This window comes from Chaetodon auriga, chromosome 24 (assembly GCF_051107435.1).
Source record: "Chaetodon auriga isolate fChaAug3 chromosome 24, fChaAug3.hap1, whole genome shotgun sequence".
Lineage (NCBI taxonomy): Eukaryota > Metazoa > Chordata > Actinopteri > Chaetodontiformes > Chaetodontidae > Chaetodon > Chaetodon auriga.
The window spans coordinates 4,472,025-4,489,066 of record NC_135097.1 but is presented as its reverse complement, the minus strand read 5'-3'; the positions used below and the strand labels follow the sequence as shown (position 1 = coordinate 4,489,066).

The window sequence follows — 17,042 nt, the reverse complement described above, 5'->3', positions numbered from 1 at the left end:
CCTGCTTGATTAAAAAGATGGCTTTTAACTCTGAGGGAAGCGCCTTTACTCCGCCCTCATGTGTTCCTCTTCATGGCCTGTATTCAAGTGTACGGACGTATTTGACGTGCTGATAATGCATGAAGCCAAACGTGCCATAAACACGACATATTTGTTATGCAATGCAGACCGGCAGCATTCCTCACGACAGGCCGTCCCCAGCAGGCAGTTTACTACTTTCCACACAGGTGTGTCACAACTGGAAAATGTTGTTAACCATTGGACTCACCACACCCACGAGGCGAACACACCCCATGTGAGAGCTGCTATTATCTATTCCCATGGTCATACACACGCACGCATGCACAAAACGTTTGTGCCACATCACTGAGCATAACACTACTGATACGACGACTAATACTAGGTTGCACCTGTAAATGCTGTTTTTTAAAGATCAGATAATTATGGCAAAGGACAGGCACAGAAACCAGTGCCGGGCTCAGGAGAGGGAGGGCCGGGCTGATGAATAACTGTGTTGACGCCACATTTTCCTGTTTCACAGCTAGCTCTGTAATTTATTCGTACTCATTCATACTGCGGGGAAGTCAGCTCCTCTGCCGGCACTCAGGACAGAAGTGTGACTGACCGGCTTCACCTACGAGAAGCAGCTGTAAGTATGAACAATACGCAGTAAGAGCTGATCTAATGTGTTGTGGAAAAGACTGAAGTTATCCAATTTAAATAGCCATGAAGGAACAGCACCTTCTGTCTGCAAATACAGTGTATGTACACATAGACTGACTTATTAACATTCAGTGTAGTCTAACGGGGTTTGTGGTGGCTGTTTTGTGTATTAATTTTCAAAACCTGGTTCAGTTTTCTGCTGCGGAACTTGTTTTTCCTCTAAACAAAAGCAGCTTTGGACCAGTAGTTGAGTTGATATGACTGCACAAACCATATTTCCTGGTTATTGTTGGACTGAATGATGAGAGCTGCAGATAGTGTCAGATCTATGTCATGTCATTTAAATGTGTGCACGGGAATAAGTGGATTTTATCACAATACGTTCACTTTTAAGGCAGTAAAAATGAGATAATGTGTTCACGTGTGAGTTTTAGAGCTGCTGCAGACAGATAGGCCAGCATCTCACTGCTTTCTGTTTTTATGCAAAGCTAACTAGCTTCTGGCTGTAGCTTCAAACTGCAGCTTTGTTGATTCACCCTTGAGCAAGGCAGTGAATTGCTGCCACTTCCAGAGTCACTGTCCTGGAGCTGAGCCGTTGTGTTCAGTTAGCTAGCTAGCATATGTTTTCAGGTGCTCCAGTTCTTCATACTTTCATAATCAGTGTTTACTAAAGGGAGATTTGCACTTCAGGAAATAAACTTTTAATATTTAAAATAAAATATTTACAGCCAGTAACTTCCAGCTAGCTGTTAGCAGGTTGCTAATGTTACAGCTAGTTTGTTGACATAAAAATGTTTGCTAACAATTGATTTCTGTATCTCTAAAGTCATGACTTACTACAAATTTTCACTTTATTTGTGAAACCTGATTCTCAAATAATCCTCCTACTGAACGACTGAATAGGTCGATTGCCAATGACTCCCAAAACCTGCCGCCTGCCTTCGTGGTGCTGGACCTTTGTTCTTGTGTTGTTAATCTTGCAAAGCTGATCCGTACAGCCATTTTTCTGGTGAGGACAGCTTTGTGTAATTATGCAAATGTTTTTTTCTGTGGGAAGTACAGGTGTGTCTGGTGTTTGTGTGTAGGTGAGAGAACAATGACGAACACACCAAGCACAACAAGCAGCGCAGGGTGGATGAGTCCACGTCCATGTGAGATGTGCATAGTTCCACATATTTACACAGTTATGGATATTATATGATTAACAAAGACTCAGAAAGTAGTCAGCTGATCACAGATAGAAATCTGCTTCCATGTGCTTCCTCTATCAAAGGTCCTCCGGAGCAATTGATCGCCTAACTTCCTTTTTTAATTTGTGTACTATTCTGCAGACAATGGCCTCCTCAGGTAACATGTTACCACAAAAACAGTTCCAGTGCACCGTCTGTCAGCAAGTGTTCACCGACCCGGTCACCCTTCCCTGCGGACACAACTTCTGCCTGGCCTGCATCCAGAATGTGTGGGACAGCAGTGAGGTCTGCCAGTGCCCCACCTGTAACAAACCATTCACCCCCCGGCCTGAAATAAGCATCAACACAGCCTTCAAAGAGCTGGCGGACACATTTAAGAAGATAATAATCTGTTCGTCGGCCTCGCCGCTGTCCGCAGCCAAACCGGGCGACGTGCTGTGCGATGTCTGTGCTGCGACGTCCCTGCAGGTGAGGGCCCTGAAGTCCTGCCTGGTGTGCCTGACCTCGTACTGTGAAACCCACCTAGAGCCTCACCAGAGGGTCGCCACCCTGAAGCTCCACAAGCTGATCGAGCCGGTGAAGAACCTGCAGGACAGGATGTGTAAGAGGCACGAGAGGCTGCTGGAGATGTTCTGCAGGGACGAACAGAAATGCGTTTGCCAGTTCTGCACCGAGACGGAGCACAAAGATCACCAGACTGTTACAATAGAGGACGAGAGCGAGGCGAGAAAGGTGCATAGAGTATATTCAGTATTATAAGGGTTTAGGCAGTGTGGGAGAGCAAAATCAACATTTTCAGTACAGATACTTTGATAATAATGTTAATTGTCGTGGGAATTAACACATTAAACATCATCCCCTTGCACATCTTGAGGTAATGATGCAAAAGTCTGTCTCTCAATCCTTGGTGGTGGGAAATGTATGATGTTCAACGAAATCCTAAATATTGTCCCATTTCTGCATGTGCATGTACATCCACTTCCATGTCAGTCTGTCTGAAAGACTGAGTCTAACTTGCTAGTACTATTAATCTTGCAGTCTGCCACCTGAAGGTCTAAATTTCTGTTCTTCTCGTTTAGGTCTTAATGAAGACGACTGAGGAAGATTTTCAACAGATGATCCAGGATCGACTGAGGAAAGTGGAGGAGATCAAAAACTGCCTGAAGCTCAGCACAGTGAGTCCCAGTGGTCCTCAATCTTCTTTGGTCTGAAGGTCTTGTCCCTGAAATGTCACATGGTGGTATGTTAATAAATGGTCTTTGCGAAGCTCTGCACTTCAGGCTACATTCAGAATGCTACACAAAAACATGCAGCTCTCATTCGTTTTAATGGAAACTTTCCATCAATGCAGGGTCATCAAAGTAAAAAAAAAAAAGGTCAAGGTGCAGCAGCTGCCAATCAAATACATGCAAGTGCACATTCCTGGTTGATTATTTATAACATGAGCGCAGTATTTCTTCTGTTTACCTAACGGTCATCATGAGGAAAGATAAAATATCTGCAGCCGCAATGAGTTTCCAGAGTTGTAAAATCTTGTCTCTGGGTATTATAAAGTTCACGCTGATAAGCTTTTAAATGCATGTCTGAGAAGATTCTGGGTCATCCAGGTCATAGTTATGGAGGACGGTTGAATCAAGGGCAACTGGACTTGGTTGCAGAAACTTGGCATGGTCTGGTGGGGGAAGAAGTGCTGCACTCTCTATTTTTTTTTTTTTTTTCATTGTACATATTAGTGTTCATATGTTTTCATCCTCGTCCAGATGAGTGCAGAGCAGGAGATGAAGGAGAGCGACCGTCTCTTTACGTCTCTGATCGGCTCCATCGAGGAGAGACAAACTGAAGTCCGCACAGAGATCAAGGAGAAGCAGAAGGCAGCTGAGAGGAGGTCAGAGGAGCTCGTCAACGAGCTGCAGCGGGAAATCACTGAACTGCAGAGCAGAAACACTGAGCTGGAGGAGCTGAGGAACTCCGAGGACCATCTGCACCTCTTGCAGGTTACAATCAACCTCAGCCTGTGGTGACTACAGGGGTTTTAAGGCTATTTAAGGTGTCAGAAATGGGTTAAAAGAAAGAAATAGATCAAAAATGCATCTTTTGGCACCATGTTTTCAGGGTTTTTTCCACCATGATTAAGATGAAATTTCTTGCAATTTGTAGTTTCATTTTAAAGATGGCAGAAAATATATCATTTCAGCCTTTTTAGTACAAAAATATTGGCCGTGTTTAGAGAATCTTAGATCAGTCAAACTCCAAAAATCAAAGTATGTTGGCACACACGGCAGCTCAGAATCAGATTCTTCACTGTGTTCCCCTTTCGTAGAGGTCGCCCTCTCTTATGTCAACTCCACCCACCAGGGAGTGGATGGAGATCAGCGTCTACCCTGAACTCTGTGTGGGAACGATGAGGAGAGCGCTCTCCAAAGTGGACAACACCCTGAAAAATACACTGGACAGACTGAAGAAGGAAGGTGAAGTGAGCTGAACTGGTATTCTGTGCAGCAACCGTCAAATATTAACATGTGACACCTGTTAATTCAGCCTTCACTATGTGTCACTGAAACTGCCAAATCTAATAGAGCATTATCTTCTTGACAGAGATGAAGAAGATGCAGAGATATGAAGGTAAGACCTTTCACCTTTTAGCTGACTAAAAGGCAAGAACACGTAGAAGAAGAAGGTGTAGTTTCATGGCTTTATGACTCGTAGAGGTGTAGTATTAGTAGCAGCAGTGGCAGTAGCAGAGTGTAGTATTCCTGTTGGTAAAGTGTTTGTATTTGCAGCAGAGTTTGCATTAATTTAACTTCTCTCCATGTGAACTGCCTAGTTGACGTGGTTTTAGACCCGGACACCGCCCATCCAAACATCATCCTGTCAGCTGATGGAAAGCAGGCGGGCCGCGGCGAGCTGCTGCACCTTGTGCCTGACAACCCCCAACGCTTCGACCCCGTCATCTGCGTCGTGGCCAAGAGAGGCTACCTGTCTGGGAGGTTCTACTTCCAGGTCAGCGTCTTGTTTGTTGATGGATTCATTTATTATAAATACAGTTGCCGTGAGATGTTTTCACGTTCAGTGTTTCATGTCGTCTTGCATCGTCAATCAGGTTGCCGTGGGAACGAAGACCTTCTGGGACCTGGGTGTCGTGAGGGAGTCTGTCAACAGGAAGGGGATGATCACCTCCAAGCCGGAGAACGGCTATTGGACGGTGCGGCTGCGGAGCGGCAACGAGTACCGCGCTTTGGACTCCCCCTCGGTCCTTCTATCTCTAAAGGAGAAGCCGCAGACTGTGGGAGTGTTTACGGATTACGAGGACGGCACTGTGTCGTTCTTTGACGTGGAGGCCGGGTCTCACATCTACACCTTCACTGGGTGTTTGTTCTCGGAGAGGATCTTCCCCTTCTTCAGCCCGGGCGTCTGCGATGAAAGGAAGAATAAGGCGCCATTGATTATCACAGCTGTCAATCATGAGACACAGGCTTGAGGATGAGCCTTTGAATGCATTGGGAAGCTTCAAGAACTGATCCAGTATTGAATAGTACAGTATCTTGGTTTCTACTGTACATGCACAGTTTTCAAAGACTGTAATGTCCCACTCAACACAAGGTGTCATGACCTTTAACCTTTCTGACCGTGGTGGTATAGATGCTACTTATGGATTGGGGTTCAGTAATGAGTGAAACCATGTAAGATATGAAGCAGCTCACAGCAGGCCAACATCGCAGGCTAAACACTAAAACACCAGCAGCTGCTTAAATAATTAAAACTTCTCCTGAACGTATTCCACTATAGGAAGTAGGCCTGTCCTAATGGTAATAAACAGAGGAAAATATGAATCAGCAAAGAATTTAAAGCAATATTTTTGGGGGGTTTTTATGCCTCTTAAAATACACTCAAATGTGATGACGTTTGGTTTACTTTTAAAATGTTATGCAGGGTTGCACGTGTTATTATAACTGGATTGACCTTGAATTGCAAGTGCCAATAAAATCAAAACGGTATTGAGTGATTTTTATTTATTTGTTTATTTTGTAATTTAAGGAGAGTTTGCATCCAAACCCCGAATCATGCCGTCATGAACACCTCTCCACAGGCTTAGGACAGCTTTGTACCGTGCATTTGCGATGCAGATTTTTAACTGAATTTAGACACTACAGAGGCATTCAGGGAGTGCTGATTTACTTTTTATTACAACTTTAACCTTAGTGATGAATTAAGGTTATCACTCCTTCAAAAAAATTGAAAGAGTAATGCCTTGACAAGCATGACGGTCTACAATGATTTGTTTTTGAAATAAGAAAGGAAAACTTATTTTACTCTTAGCCCAGAAACCTTTTCTGTTTTGCAAAAACTTTGCATCAGTCCGGACAGACATTTCACGTTTCCATGTGCTTTGCATTCTTAGAGGCCTTTTTCTGAACCATGCAAGGAGGATGGAGAAGGAAGCATTTGATGAGAAACAAATAAACTGTGCAAACTGCGCTGTATAGCTGAGTTTCCTCTTACAAGATTGCTTAAACATGCACAATGGATTTTTTTTTCTTTTTTGTTTTTTGGACACAGTAGTTCTAATCAATTGTAGATGCAATCTATTGTATTTCCTTTTCTATATCTATTGTTTAGACATTCCCTGTGTGTGTAATGTGGAGGAGGCTACCGTTGTTTTTTATTGTGCAAATCTGTATAATGTAAAATAGACTAATAAAATAACTAAAATCCATTTGGAAACTGAGCATAAACTTTAAAAAAAAAAAAAGGACCATTCTATAGCAAGTTTAGCAAATATAATAAGGCTGGTACGGGTGGTAGTGGTACAAGCAGCAGTTGCAGCCTGTGGCCACTAGAGGCAGCCGCGCCTCCTCTCGCCTCTTGAGACTTGTACGTAAGGAAGGAAGGAGTAGCCTCTCTCCAAGATGGCGGCGACCATAGACAACAGCAATGCCGTACAGGCGACAAAGAAAAAGCATCTCGGGATCCCCGAAGCTGTGTTTGTGGTACGTACACCTTGGCAGTTCTTTCTTTGTCGCGTGTCTACGATGGGATTAGGCCGTTGAAAACACACTTTTGTACTCGGAGCCCGTTTATGGGCGCGTCATGCTGGCTACGAGCTAGTTAGCTAATTAGCAAGAGAGCTAGCTCAGTTAATCCTGCTGTGTGTGCAGGCTGGGCGGCTGCTCCCGTCCATGTATGGACATTAGCGTGCCTGTGTGCTAGCGGCTACTGATTTACAGTGTGCCTCGTTTCCTCTTTGGGCTTTTTTGGGGGTTTTAGTTAGCTACAGGTTAGCCAGTTAGCCTAGCCGAGAGCTGCTTTGCTAATGAAGCTCTTGCTGTCATTTGAAATAGCGTTAGCCTCTTCTCATATCTTCTTTAACTTCATTTTAATACGCAGTCCAACGATGCACACAGACTGTCAGGCTTAATTTATCATGGTGTCAAGTACAGGTTGTATATTGTGCTCGTTTAAACAGTTGTTTAGCCGCAGGGAGTCAAAATGAGCCTAATAATATGTAATTAACATCCTAATGCTGCCATGGCCCTTTTCAGGTTTGGGCTTGGGGCCCAAAAAGGGGTCCCAAGATAAATCTGAGGGGTCACAAAACGATTACAGAGCAACTACTTCTATAAAACGTACTCTTATTCGTATGGGATTAGTCTATTGATGTCTTGTCCCACATAGATTAAAGCACTACTAGTTTTGTGAGCAGGTGAGCAAATGATGTGTCCCACCCAAGAAACGAAGAGGAGAAAACAAAACTATGCTTGTGATATCTATAAAAACATTTTGGTGACAGTCATTTTAATTATTTTATTATACTGTTATTGTTCCACAATTACTGCTCTGACACATAATTGGGACATTTAATTGATTAAATTTGTTATTTAATCACAGGCTCGTTGATTGACTGTGACTGATCATTTAGATTATCCCCTTTTTTATGTGAAATGATGAATAATTTTCTTTTGAGGCTTCTATTAATCCTCCAAACCTGATGTCCCCAGTCAAGCTAAAATGATCAATCAATCATCAGATAATTCGATCGCAAAATTTAAATCAGATTTAGCTGACAATTCTGATAATTGATTAATAATTAGAAGCATTTTCTAGGCAAAGATGTAAACGATTCATTAGTTTCAGCTTCTGAAATTGAATATTTGCATAGTTTTCTTCATGTTCTGTGATAATAATCAAAATATACTGAATGTTCATCACTCAGATGCTTTAATGTCTCGGCTCACCGCTCGCTCTCTCTGCTCTGCTGGACTTCACAGGAGGACGTCGATTCTTTTATGAAGCAGCCGGGCAATGAGACGGCAGATGCAGTGCTGAAGAAGCTGGACGAGCACTACCAGAAATATAAATACATGGAGCTCAACCTGTCTCAAAAGAAAATCAGGTAACGCCGGCGAATCGGGCGTGTCCCCGGGCGTCTCTGAGTCCACTGCGTCCTTTCAGATTTTGAAATGTCACATTAATGGCCTGCTATTGATAATCAATTAAAGGTTTTGAGTCAGTTTTTTTAAAGGTTGATGTGGCCTAAAGAGAAAATATCACACCTTTGTCTAAATTCATCATTTTTTCAGGGAAATCTGGTGATTCTTTTTTTTTGCCGTGTGCTGAAAACTCTACGTCACTGACTTAATGCCGTCTTCTTCTCTTGATACGTAGGTTGAAAAGCCAGATCCCACAAATCACACAGACACTAGAAATCCTCCGACACATGCAGAAGAAAAAGGTGTGTATCGTCTTTGTGGAGCAGCACTGAAGTGTTACGGAAAACTGACTTTAATCCCAGTAAATCTGGCTGCTAGTTGTCCCAAACTTGTAGATTTTCCAACAAGGGATGCAGTTAAATCTTGCAAAACTCCAGAGATTCTGCTCTTTCGTCTTCAGATGGGCACCCACACCCATCATTACAATGTAAAAAAAAGCAAAGCACAGTATCATCAATATTTCTGATGGACTTCCTTTAAGATTAAAAATCCCAGTTATGACATAAAGTTTGACAAAGTGAAAACAGAGGACTTTAGACCGGTTTGCTGAAATGTTTTTGTCCTCCCAGGACACCACAGATCCCATGGAGACACACTTCCTATTGGCCGACAATGTTTACTGCAAGGCTTCAGTGCCGCCCACCGACAAAGTCTGCCTATGGTTAGGGGTAAGTAGAGCTCGGATTAAAGTCTGATTCATCGACCGCCTGTAGTGTTTAATCACAGAAACACGCCAGAGACGTTTTATGGACATGGATAAAAAAGCAAAATGGTCCAAAGTACGGCATCATTTTGGCATCATGTGGACAAAACTTCTAAAATTACTTGTACGTCCTTCAAAAAGACCCTGAAGAATGATAAAAAGAAAGACCATAACTCCAGTCCTCTTTACATCTTTGCCCCCCCCCCCCCCCCCAAAAGGCTAACGTCATGTTAGAGTACGACATCGATGAAGCTCAGGCTCTCCTAGAGAAGAACCTATCCACAGCCTCCCGTAACCTAGAGACACTCGAGGACGATCTGGATTTCCTGCGAGACCAGTTCACCACCACTGAAGTCAGTATCCTTCCACCGTGTCGCCCACTCAGGTCCCTGGTTTTTACTGTGGCTTTGAGAGCTCAACGTACTGCAAACAGACAAAAGACAAAAAAACTGAGGAGACGCCCTCACAAGCTTCAAATGGCACAGACGACAACAGAAAGTGTTTCCAGGGGACACTAAAAGGTGATGCGCATGCCTGGATGCGCTTGTTGTCCCACCGAAGAACTTTTTGAGGTCATTTTCTAACAACAGCCGACTCCACAAACCCTGGCAACGATAGGCGTGGCCCAGCGGCGTGCGTCACTTTTTAGTGTCCCCTGGAAACAGTTTGCGTTGTCGTTTGTGCTTCGTGCAACGTTTTGTTGCTTTGCTTCTGTTTTGTCTGTTTGCTGATGTTTTCTGACAAGTTAGCAGAGCAAATGATAAGAAAAACAAAATTAACAGGTCAAAAAGTGTTTGAATGTGAAGCCAAAGAGATGTTTTAATTTTCCTCTGAAGGGCTGCACATCCAAATTCACAACTGCCTCACTAGAGACTCGAGTTACGCGAGAAAACACATCAAAGCTGTTTGTCCAGCACCTTAAATATCTGACTGACCACCTTCTGAGTATTTGTTGTTTCTGTGCATTGATTAAATGCAGCTAATAGACCTCATGCACAGCATTGGTTTTATGAGACTGTTAGTTGGTTAAGGCGGATAGACTGTGGTTGCAGAGTGAAATGTTTCCATGTGGATGTTATTCAGTGTGTTCTTTTATCACAAACAGATTCAGGCGTCGGTCATTATCAGATACTCTTCAAACTGACAGCACCATCAGATGCAGCCTGTTGGATAAATGAGTTCAGGCTCGCTGGGTTTACAGTTTAAGCACAAGTTAACAATAACTGAAAGCTTAAGCTGTTGGACGCCTCCAGCTTCAACACATAAAAACGGTGCTCCGCCGCTGCTTTTCTTTAACTCATTGCTCCCTCAGACATGGCACGAGTCTACAACTGGGACGTGAAGAGAAGGAGCAAAGAAAACCTCCTCAAGTCAGCAGACAAGTCTTAATATCGACAGCACGGCGTCCACACCCCCTCCTGCTAACCATCGTCCCCTTAGAAACAAACGGACCCCCAAATCATTTGTATGTTCAGCCCGGAGCTCGGCGGACTCGAGGGCGCCTCTCAGACGTCTCGAACGCGTGCACGCTTCATCGCTCTGCGTTCCAACACGCTGCCCTCGGTCACGTCGAGCTCAAAGTTCCACCACTTCTGTTTTCTGTTGATTTGTTACTTTTTAAAGTATTTTTTCAAGTAAAAACTAACAAAAAAAAACAAAGGCAACGAGGCAATTTTTGTATTCTTTTTAATGATTTCGGTATGTTATCTTTGGCAGATTGTGAGCGAGGGTTCTCTCCATTCGTCTCCTCCTCCCTGCGTTTTCCCTCCTGACTCACCTGCACTTGTGTTTGTTTTGTTTTTTTCTTTCTCGACCTGCAGCGACGTTCACACGTGGGAGTTTTTACTTGAGTTGTTCATTCTTGAAACGCACACTTGCCGTCGTGCTCGGTAGAACCAGGCTTGTGGGATGATCGCAGCAGAAGAATGCAGAATAAAAGTAGGACTTTTAGGAGTTCACAGGGATCAAATGTAGACCTGCTCCTCCTCCTCCTCCACCTCCTCCTCCGTCCCTTGACTTTCCACACTCAACCATCTCTTCCTCTCCTCTCCGGTTCCTCCTCCTCCTCCCCTTCTAGCCGCTGCTCTGCCTGTATTTATTTGTCTCTCACTGTATTCATTAAACTATGAACGAAGTAAAAGAAGACCATTTGGGCAAAGAGGTGAGACGTGTACCTGCAGCTCTGTGTCTTTATTCTTCTTCTTCTCCTCATGAGAAATCCCAACAGGCAGGTTAGAAAAGGTGTTTGGAGTCAAGTGCTGAATGAGAACGATAGATGAGTATCATCTGTTTACAGAGAAGTAGATGGACGGTATGGAGGACCACTGGTGTCATGGAAATAATTAGAAAGCATTTCACTAATTGATACCAGATTGGAAAATAAACAGGAATTTATAAAATATTTTACAAATGCATGACTCCATAGATTACATGACTGAACTGATATATTGACTGTAATTTTATGAAAATCCCTTTCTAATTTGTGTGTTGATTGATTAATATATTTGTAAATTTGTTGCTGATTTTTTTTTTTTTTTTTAAATTGTCCCTTTAAATGTCAATGAATGAAAAGCTTTAATTATTCCTTTGACACTCGCGGGCCTCCATAGGAGGCTGCAGCAACATAATAAAACCGTTCGGCGCAGTGAAAAGTAAGTGGACCTCCGCTGTATCACGTGTTGCTGAAGCGCTGCAGATCATCTTCCTCTCAGGTCATCCCTCCTTTTCTTTCTCCTGCAGCTTTTGTCTCACACTTTTCGCTCTTCCCCCAAACTGTGACCGTTTTCCTTTCACGCATCTCGTCCTCCTCCAGCTTTGCACAGAGAAGCCTCACTGAGCAGCGAGTGGAGGAAACGCTGAGGGATTTGAACTCGATGCATTTGTGCAGTTATGCACACGAGCAGCTGACAGGTGCTTCCACCCAGTGGTAACATGTGGAACTGCAGCACAGCGCATAAGGTCACTGACTGAAGAGTGGGGCTGCTGACAGTGGAGGAATACAACGGAGAATATTTACTCTATTACTGCACAAATTGAAGGTACTTTGTTTAAAATTTATCCTTTCACTCCACTACATCTCAGAGGCGAAGATTGAACTTTTCACTCCTCGAAGATAAAACTTTATTGATCCCACAATGGGGAAATTAAGTCATTACAGCCAGCAAGTGTTACAAAAGGGTCAAGATAAAAAAGTGTACAGGATACAGAACTGAAACACCACTGTATATGTACATTATGTACAGATTATAAAAATACAAAATGCCATAAAATACTACTGCACATTAAAAAGTGCTATTGCCAATATTCTTATTAGAAAAACTCCCAGTGACACATGAGTCCAGTCTATGCATATGCACAATATATACAGTTTATAAAAATGCTGTTGCCAATATGGATAATAAATAATATTATTGCACACCTGAAAGAAATACACACCAACTGAGAGAGCTGGAGTTCAGCAGTCTGACAGCTGTTGGGATGAAGGACCCAGTCCTGGAAGTGAGCTCAGCATTTCCTGTTTTTTGGTCAACTCTGCATTCATATATTTATACCATGCTGGGTCTGATAAGATGAATATAACCTGAGTAAACATTCACTAGAAAATACAATTTATAATTTTATTATGTAAATTAGTGTGGGGGAAACCGGAGCACCCGGAGAAAACCTTCAGCCACTCGGCCCTTTGTGGAATGAGTTTGACACGTGTCTTCGTAAAATTCTACATTAAGCCAACCAAGAAGGACGCGCCCAACCAACCCACAAAAAGGCCCATTCCTATGAGTATATATTTCAATACAGTTTTCCCGGAATCGTTGGGGATTTCCTCCTCTGCTGGCCTCGCATTGAAATCCCTGATGCAGTCCTGCAGAGTCCTGACGACGGTCGCGTCCACAGCTGGATCCTCTAATTTGATTAGACCCTCCAGCTGCCGCCTGCTGCCGAACTTCCTCTTCAGCTCTTTCATCACATTCTTGCTCACCTTCCTGGTGGTCTTGAGATCCGGACAGACGAGGTCTGTGGTGTGGGACAGACCCTCCATCGTTTCGTCTCGGAGTCTCTTGATGTGCGTGGTCCACTCCTCCAGGCTGCGTTCCTGGAAGACGCTGCACTTGACCAACACTCTGGTGGTCAGCAGGGTGACAAAGAGCCGGAGCTCCTGTCCCTCCTCGGGTGTGGGCCCCCCAGCAGAGGCTGGAGGGGTGACAAGGAACCGGAGCTCCTGTCCCTCCTCGGGTGTGGGCCCCCCAGCAGAGGCTGGAGGGGTGACAAGGAGCCGGAGCTCCTGTCCCTCCTTGGGTGTGGACCCCCAAGCAGTGGCTGGAGGGGTGACAAGGAACCGGAGCTCCTGTCCCTCCTTGGGTGTGGACCCCCCAGCAGAGGCTGGAGGGGTCTCAGGAGACGTGGGTCTAAAAGCCTCGACCATGGTGACCTCAGAAATGTTCTCCATCTCTTGTAGTGTCTGTGTACGATTGTGTTCGGAAAACTTGCGTGTTAGTGCTTCTAATATCGTCTGTGATTCAGAAAACTCGCGTTAGTGCCTCTGATACTGTCTGTGATTCGTACTGGTCCTGATACTTCAGTGCTCTGCGCTGTGAGACCTGATCCTGACTCTTATAGGCTGAGTGGCTTTGATGTCTCTACATTCTAAAGTCGCGCATGATGCCCTGTGACGTCACGTACACGCACGCGCACTAGTGCACGTACTCCTGCAATCACGTTACTAAAAAAAAAAAATGAAATCATTCAGTAAAAGTGACAATGATGATCAAACTCTTCACCAGCCTCCTCGGGACGCGGATCGAAAAGGCTCGACCATGGTGACCTCAGATATGTTCTCCATCTCTTGTAGTGTCCGTGTACGATTGTGTTCAGAAACCTCGCGTGTTTGTGCCTCGAACATTGTCTGTGATTCGTACTGGTCTCGATAGTTTCGTGTTCCGTGCTGTGAGATCTGATCCTGACTCTCACAGGCTGCGTGGCTTTCTACGTTCTAAAGTCGCGCTTTGATGTCATGTGACGTCACCCGCCCGCGCCCGCGCTTGCATGCACGCGCAATACATGTACACGCGCGCGCACATTCTCCTCCAAACACGATGTAGTAAAATAAATAAATAAATAAATAAAAATAAAAAATGAAATACTTCTTTGACTAAAAGTGCCAATAATTCTCAAAGTCTTCACCAGCATCCTCAGGGTGGAAACGTGGAACAAGTACTTGTACTTCAGTTTTACTTCAGTAAAAGTACCAATGGAACAGTGTAAAAATGCTCTGTTACAAGTAAAAGTCCTGCATTCATAATCACACCTCAGTAAAAGTACATAGGTAGTATCTGTAAAATGTATTCATACTATCAAAATAACAGTATTGATGTATCATTATATTGTATATGATGAGTTTTACATCAGTGTATATTATAATATAATATGTAGTAGTTAAGATGTACATCGATCTCATCGGGAGCTGATTAATGGGAAAAAGAAGAAGTTGTTTTTTATTTCTCTAATCTGTGATTTTCATGGTCAAATGTTGGAAAGTCTCAACAGTTGTGAAACTAATGTAGTTATTAATTAGTAGTTTTTATTAATGCTATGTTATTATTAATGTAGTATTATTAATGTAGTAAAAGTTCAATACTGACACATGGTGGAGTAGAAGTATAAAGTACCACAAAACTGTACTTAAGAACAGTACAGGAGTAAATATACTTTGTCATTTTTCTCCACTGCCCATAACTCATCACCTCCTCATAGGCTGATTCAGAGGAACTTCTCAGATCCTCTACACAAGTAAAATATCAGTTCAACAAATACTGTAGAACAAGTGCGTGTGTGGTGGTGTGACTCATGTTGACAGTATGACAGACAGTCAGGCAACTACTCTGAGCAAACACCACCAGATCATGTTCAAGGTGGGACTCGTTTGAATCCAGGCTGCGGTCGAAGCTCCTCAGCAGCCACAGCTGGATGAACGCTCCAGAAACCTGATGCAGGGGGGCGGGATTGGCTCGATTTTTAACCAAATACTCTTACTACTTCATATAATAATACTTGAATTTGGTGCATTGGTCTGCTGCAAAATGAGACTGCTGCCTTGAAACCCTTTTGTTTATTGATTTTAACATGTTTCCAAGTTTCCTGACTTCTAAAAATGATGCTAGCATTTATACCATGCTGGGTCTGATAAGATGAATATAACCTGAGTAAACATTCACTAGAAAATACAATTTACAATTTTACTATGTAAATTAGTGTGGGGGAAACCGGAGCACCCGGAGAAAACCTTCAGCCACTCGGCCCTTTGTGGAATATGTTTGACACGTGTCAGTAAAATTCTACATTAAGCCAACCAAGAAGGACACGCCCAACCAACCCACAAAAAGGCCTATTTCTATGAGTATATATTTCAATACAGTTTTCCAGGAATCGTCGGGGATTTCCTCCTCTGCTGGCCTTGCATTGAAATCCCTGATGCAGTCCTGCAGAGTCCTGACGACGGTCGCGTCCACAGCTGGATCCTCTAATTTGATTTGAGCCTCCAGCTGCCGCCTGCTGCCGAACTTCCTCTTCAGCTCTTTCATCACATTCTTGCTCACCTTCCTGGTGGTCTTGAGATCCGGACAGACGAGGTCTGTGGTGTGGGACAGACCCTCCATCGTTTCGTCTCGGAGTCTCTTGATGTGCGTGGTCCACTCCTCCAGGCTGCGTTCCTGGAAGGCGCTGCACTTGACCAACACTCTGGTGGTCAGCAGGGTGACAAAGAGCCGGAGCTCCTGTCCCTCCTCGGGTGTGGGCCCCCAAGCAGTGGCTGGAGAGGTGACAAGGAACCGGAGCTCCTGTCCCTCCTTGGGTGTGGACCCCCCAGCAGAGGCTGGAGGGGTCTCAGGAGACGTGGGTCTAAAAGGCTCGACCATGGTGACCTCAGAAATGTTCTCCATCTCTTGTAGTGTCTGTGTACGATTGTGTTCAGAAAACTCTTGTTAGTGCCTCTGATACTGTCTGTGATTCGTACTGGTCCTGATACTTCAATGCTCTGCACTGTGAGACCTGATCCTGACTCTTATAGGCTGAGTGGCTTTGATGTCTCTACATTCTAAAGTCGCGCATGATGCCCTGTGACGTCACGTACACGCACGCGCACTAGTGCACGTACTCCTGCAACCACGTTACTAAAAAAAAAAAAAATGAAATCATTCAGTAAAAGTGACAATGTTGATCAAACTCTTCACCAGCCTCCTCGGGGTGGAAACGGTGGAACAAATGCTTTTACTTCAGTAAAATTACCAATGGAACAGTGTAAAAATACGCTGAAGGATTTGAACTCAATGCATTTGTGCAGGTATGCACACGAGCAGCTGACAGGTGCTTCCACCCAGCGGTAACGTGATAGAATTTAAAAAGAAGAAGAAGAAAAAAAACACTGACGGGACATTTTCCTGCAATACTACACTTAAAGTACAAGAGCACAGCATTTCTGAGTCCGTGAAGTCGCTCCTTCATCCTGCATCACAGCGCTGCTGTTTGGCTCAGGTTCCTGGAGGAAACGGTTCCCTCTGAGCCTCCAGCTGCTGCTCCAAAAAAAAAACAACACCTGCATGACAGCGGGAGGGGCCGCACAGCCTCGGGAGTCTTGTTGCAGCGACTCTTGTGAGGACGCAGTGTTGATCACCGCGCCTCTGTGCGGTCCCATCTTCTTCTGACAGGGAACTCTGCAGCTTTGCCGGCCCAAGCTGGACTCCAGCCCGGACCCTGTGCTGCGTCTCATCCCCTGCCAGACGAAGTCTGTGATGTGGGACAGACCCTCCATCGTTTCGTCTCGGAGTCTCTTGATGTGCGTGGTCCACTCCTCCAGGCTGCGTTCCTGGAAGGCGCTGCACTTGACCAACACTCTGGTGGTCAGCAGGGTGACAAAGAGCCGGAGCTCCTGTCCCTCCTTCGGTGCGGACCCCCCAGCAGAGGCTGGAGGGGTCTCAGGAGACGCGGATCGAAAAGGCTCGACCG

General features: G+C 44.4%; 2 protein-coding genes across 3 annotated transcripts; both read left to right on the top strand.

Moving 5' to 3' along the window:
• The first annotated feature begins 588 nt into the window (after positions 1–588).
• LOC143317211 (E3 ubiquitin-protein ligase TRIM39-like) lies at positions 589–5,682 on the top strand. Of its 2 annotated transcripts, none has more exons than XM_076725250.1 (8): positions 589–649; positions 1,995–2,585; positions 2,933–3,028; positions 3,614–3,847; positions 4,174–4,321; positions 4,449–4,475; positions 4,678–4,853; positions 4,954–5,682. In XM_076725250.1, exons 2-8 carry the CDS (start codon positions 1,998–2,000, stop codon positions 5,329–5,331), a joined length of 1,647 nt encoding a protein of 548 aa, XP_076581365.1. In that variant the 5' UTR covers positions 589–649; positions 1,995–1,997; the 3' UTR covers positions 5,332–5,682. The 2 variants fall into 2 exon arrangements, with proteins under 2 accessions (XP_076581365.1, XP_076581366.1); XM_076725251.1 differs by lacking the exon at positions 589–649 and adding an exon at positions 1,613–1,672.
• Positions 5,683–6,738: 1,056 nt separating this feature from the next.
• Positions 6,739–11,217, top strand: vbp1 (von Hippel-Lindau binding protein 1). The gene is made up of 6 exons (XM_076725252.1): positions 6,739–6,841; positions 8,120–8,244; positions 8,517–8,583; positions 8,911–9,009; positions 9,263–9,401; positions 10,357–11,217. The coding sequence occupies exons 1-6, from the start codon at positions 6,761–6,763 to the stop codon at positions 10,431–10,433; spliced, it is 588 nt and encodes a 195-aa protein (XP_076581367.1). The 5' UTR covers positions 6,739–6,760; the 3' UTR covers positions 10,434–11,217.
• Positions 11,218–17,042: the final 5,825 nt, after the last annotated feature.

Coding starts and splice junctions, on each gene's coding strand:
- LOC143317211 (XM_076725250.1), top strand. CDS start 1,998: ATGGCCTCCTCAGGTAACATGTTACCACAAAAACAGTTCCAGTGCACC. Junction 2,586..2,932: donor ACGAGAGCGAGGCGAGAAAG/GTGCATAGAGTA, acceptor CTTCTCGTTTAG/GTCTTAATGAAGACGACTGA. Junction 4,476..4,677: donor GAAGATGCAGAGATATGAAG/GTAAGACCTTTC, acceptor TGAACTGCCTAG/TTGACGTGGTTTTAGACCCG.
- vbp1 (XM_076725252.1), top strand. CDS start 6,761: ATGGCGGCGACCATAGACAACAGCAATGCCGTACAGGCGACAAAGAAA. Junction 6,842..8,119: donor TCCCCGAAGCTGTGTTTGTG/GTACGTACACCT, acceptor TGGACTTCACAG/GAGGACGTCGATTCTTTTAT. Junction 9,010..9,262: donor AAGTCTGCCTATGGTTAGGG/GTAAGTAGAGCT, acceptor CCCCCCCAAAAG/GCTAACGTCATGTTAGAGTA.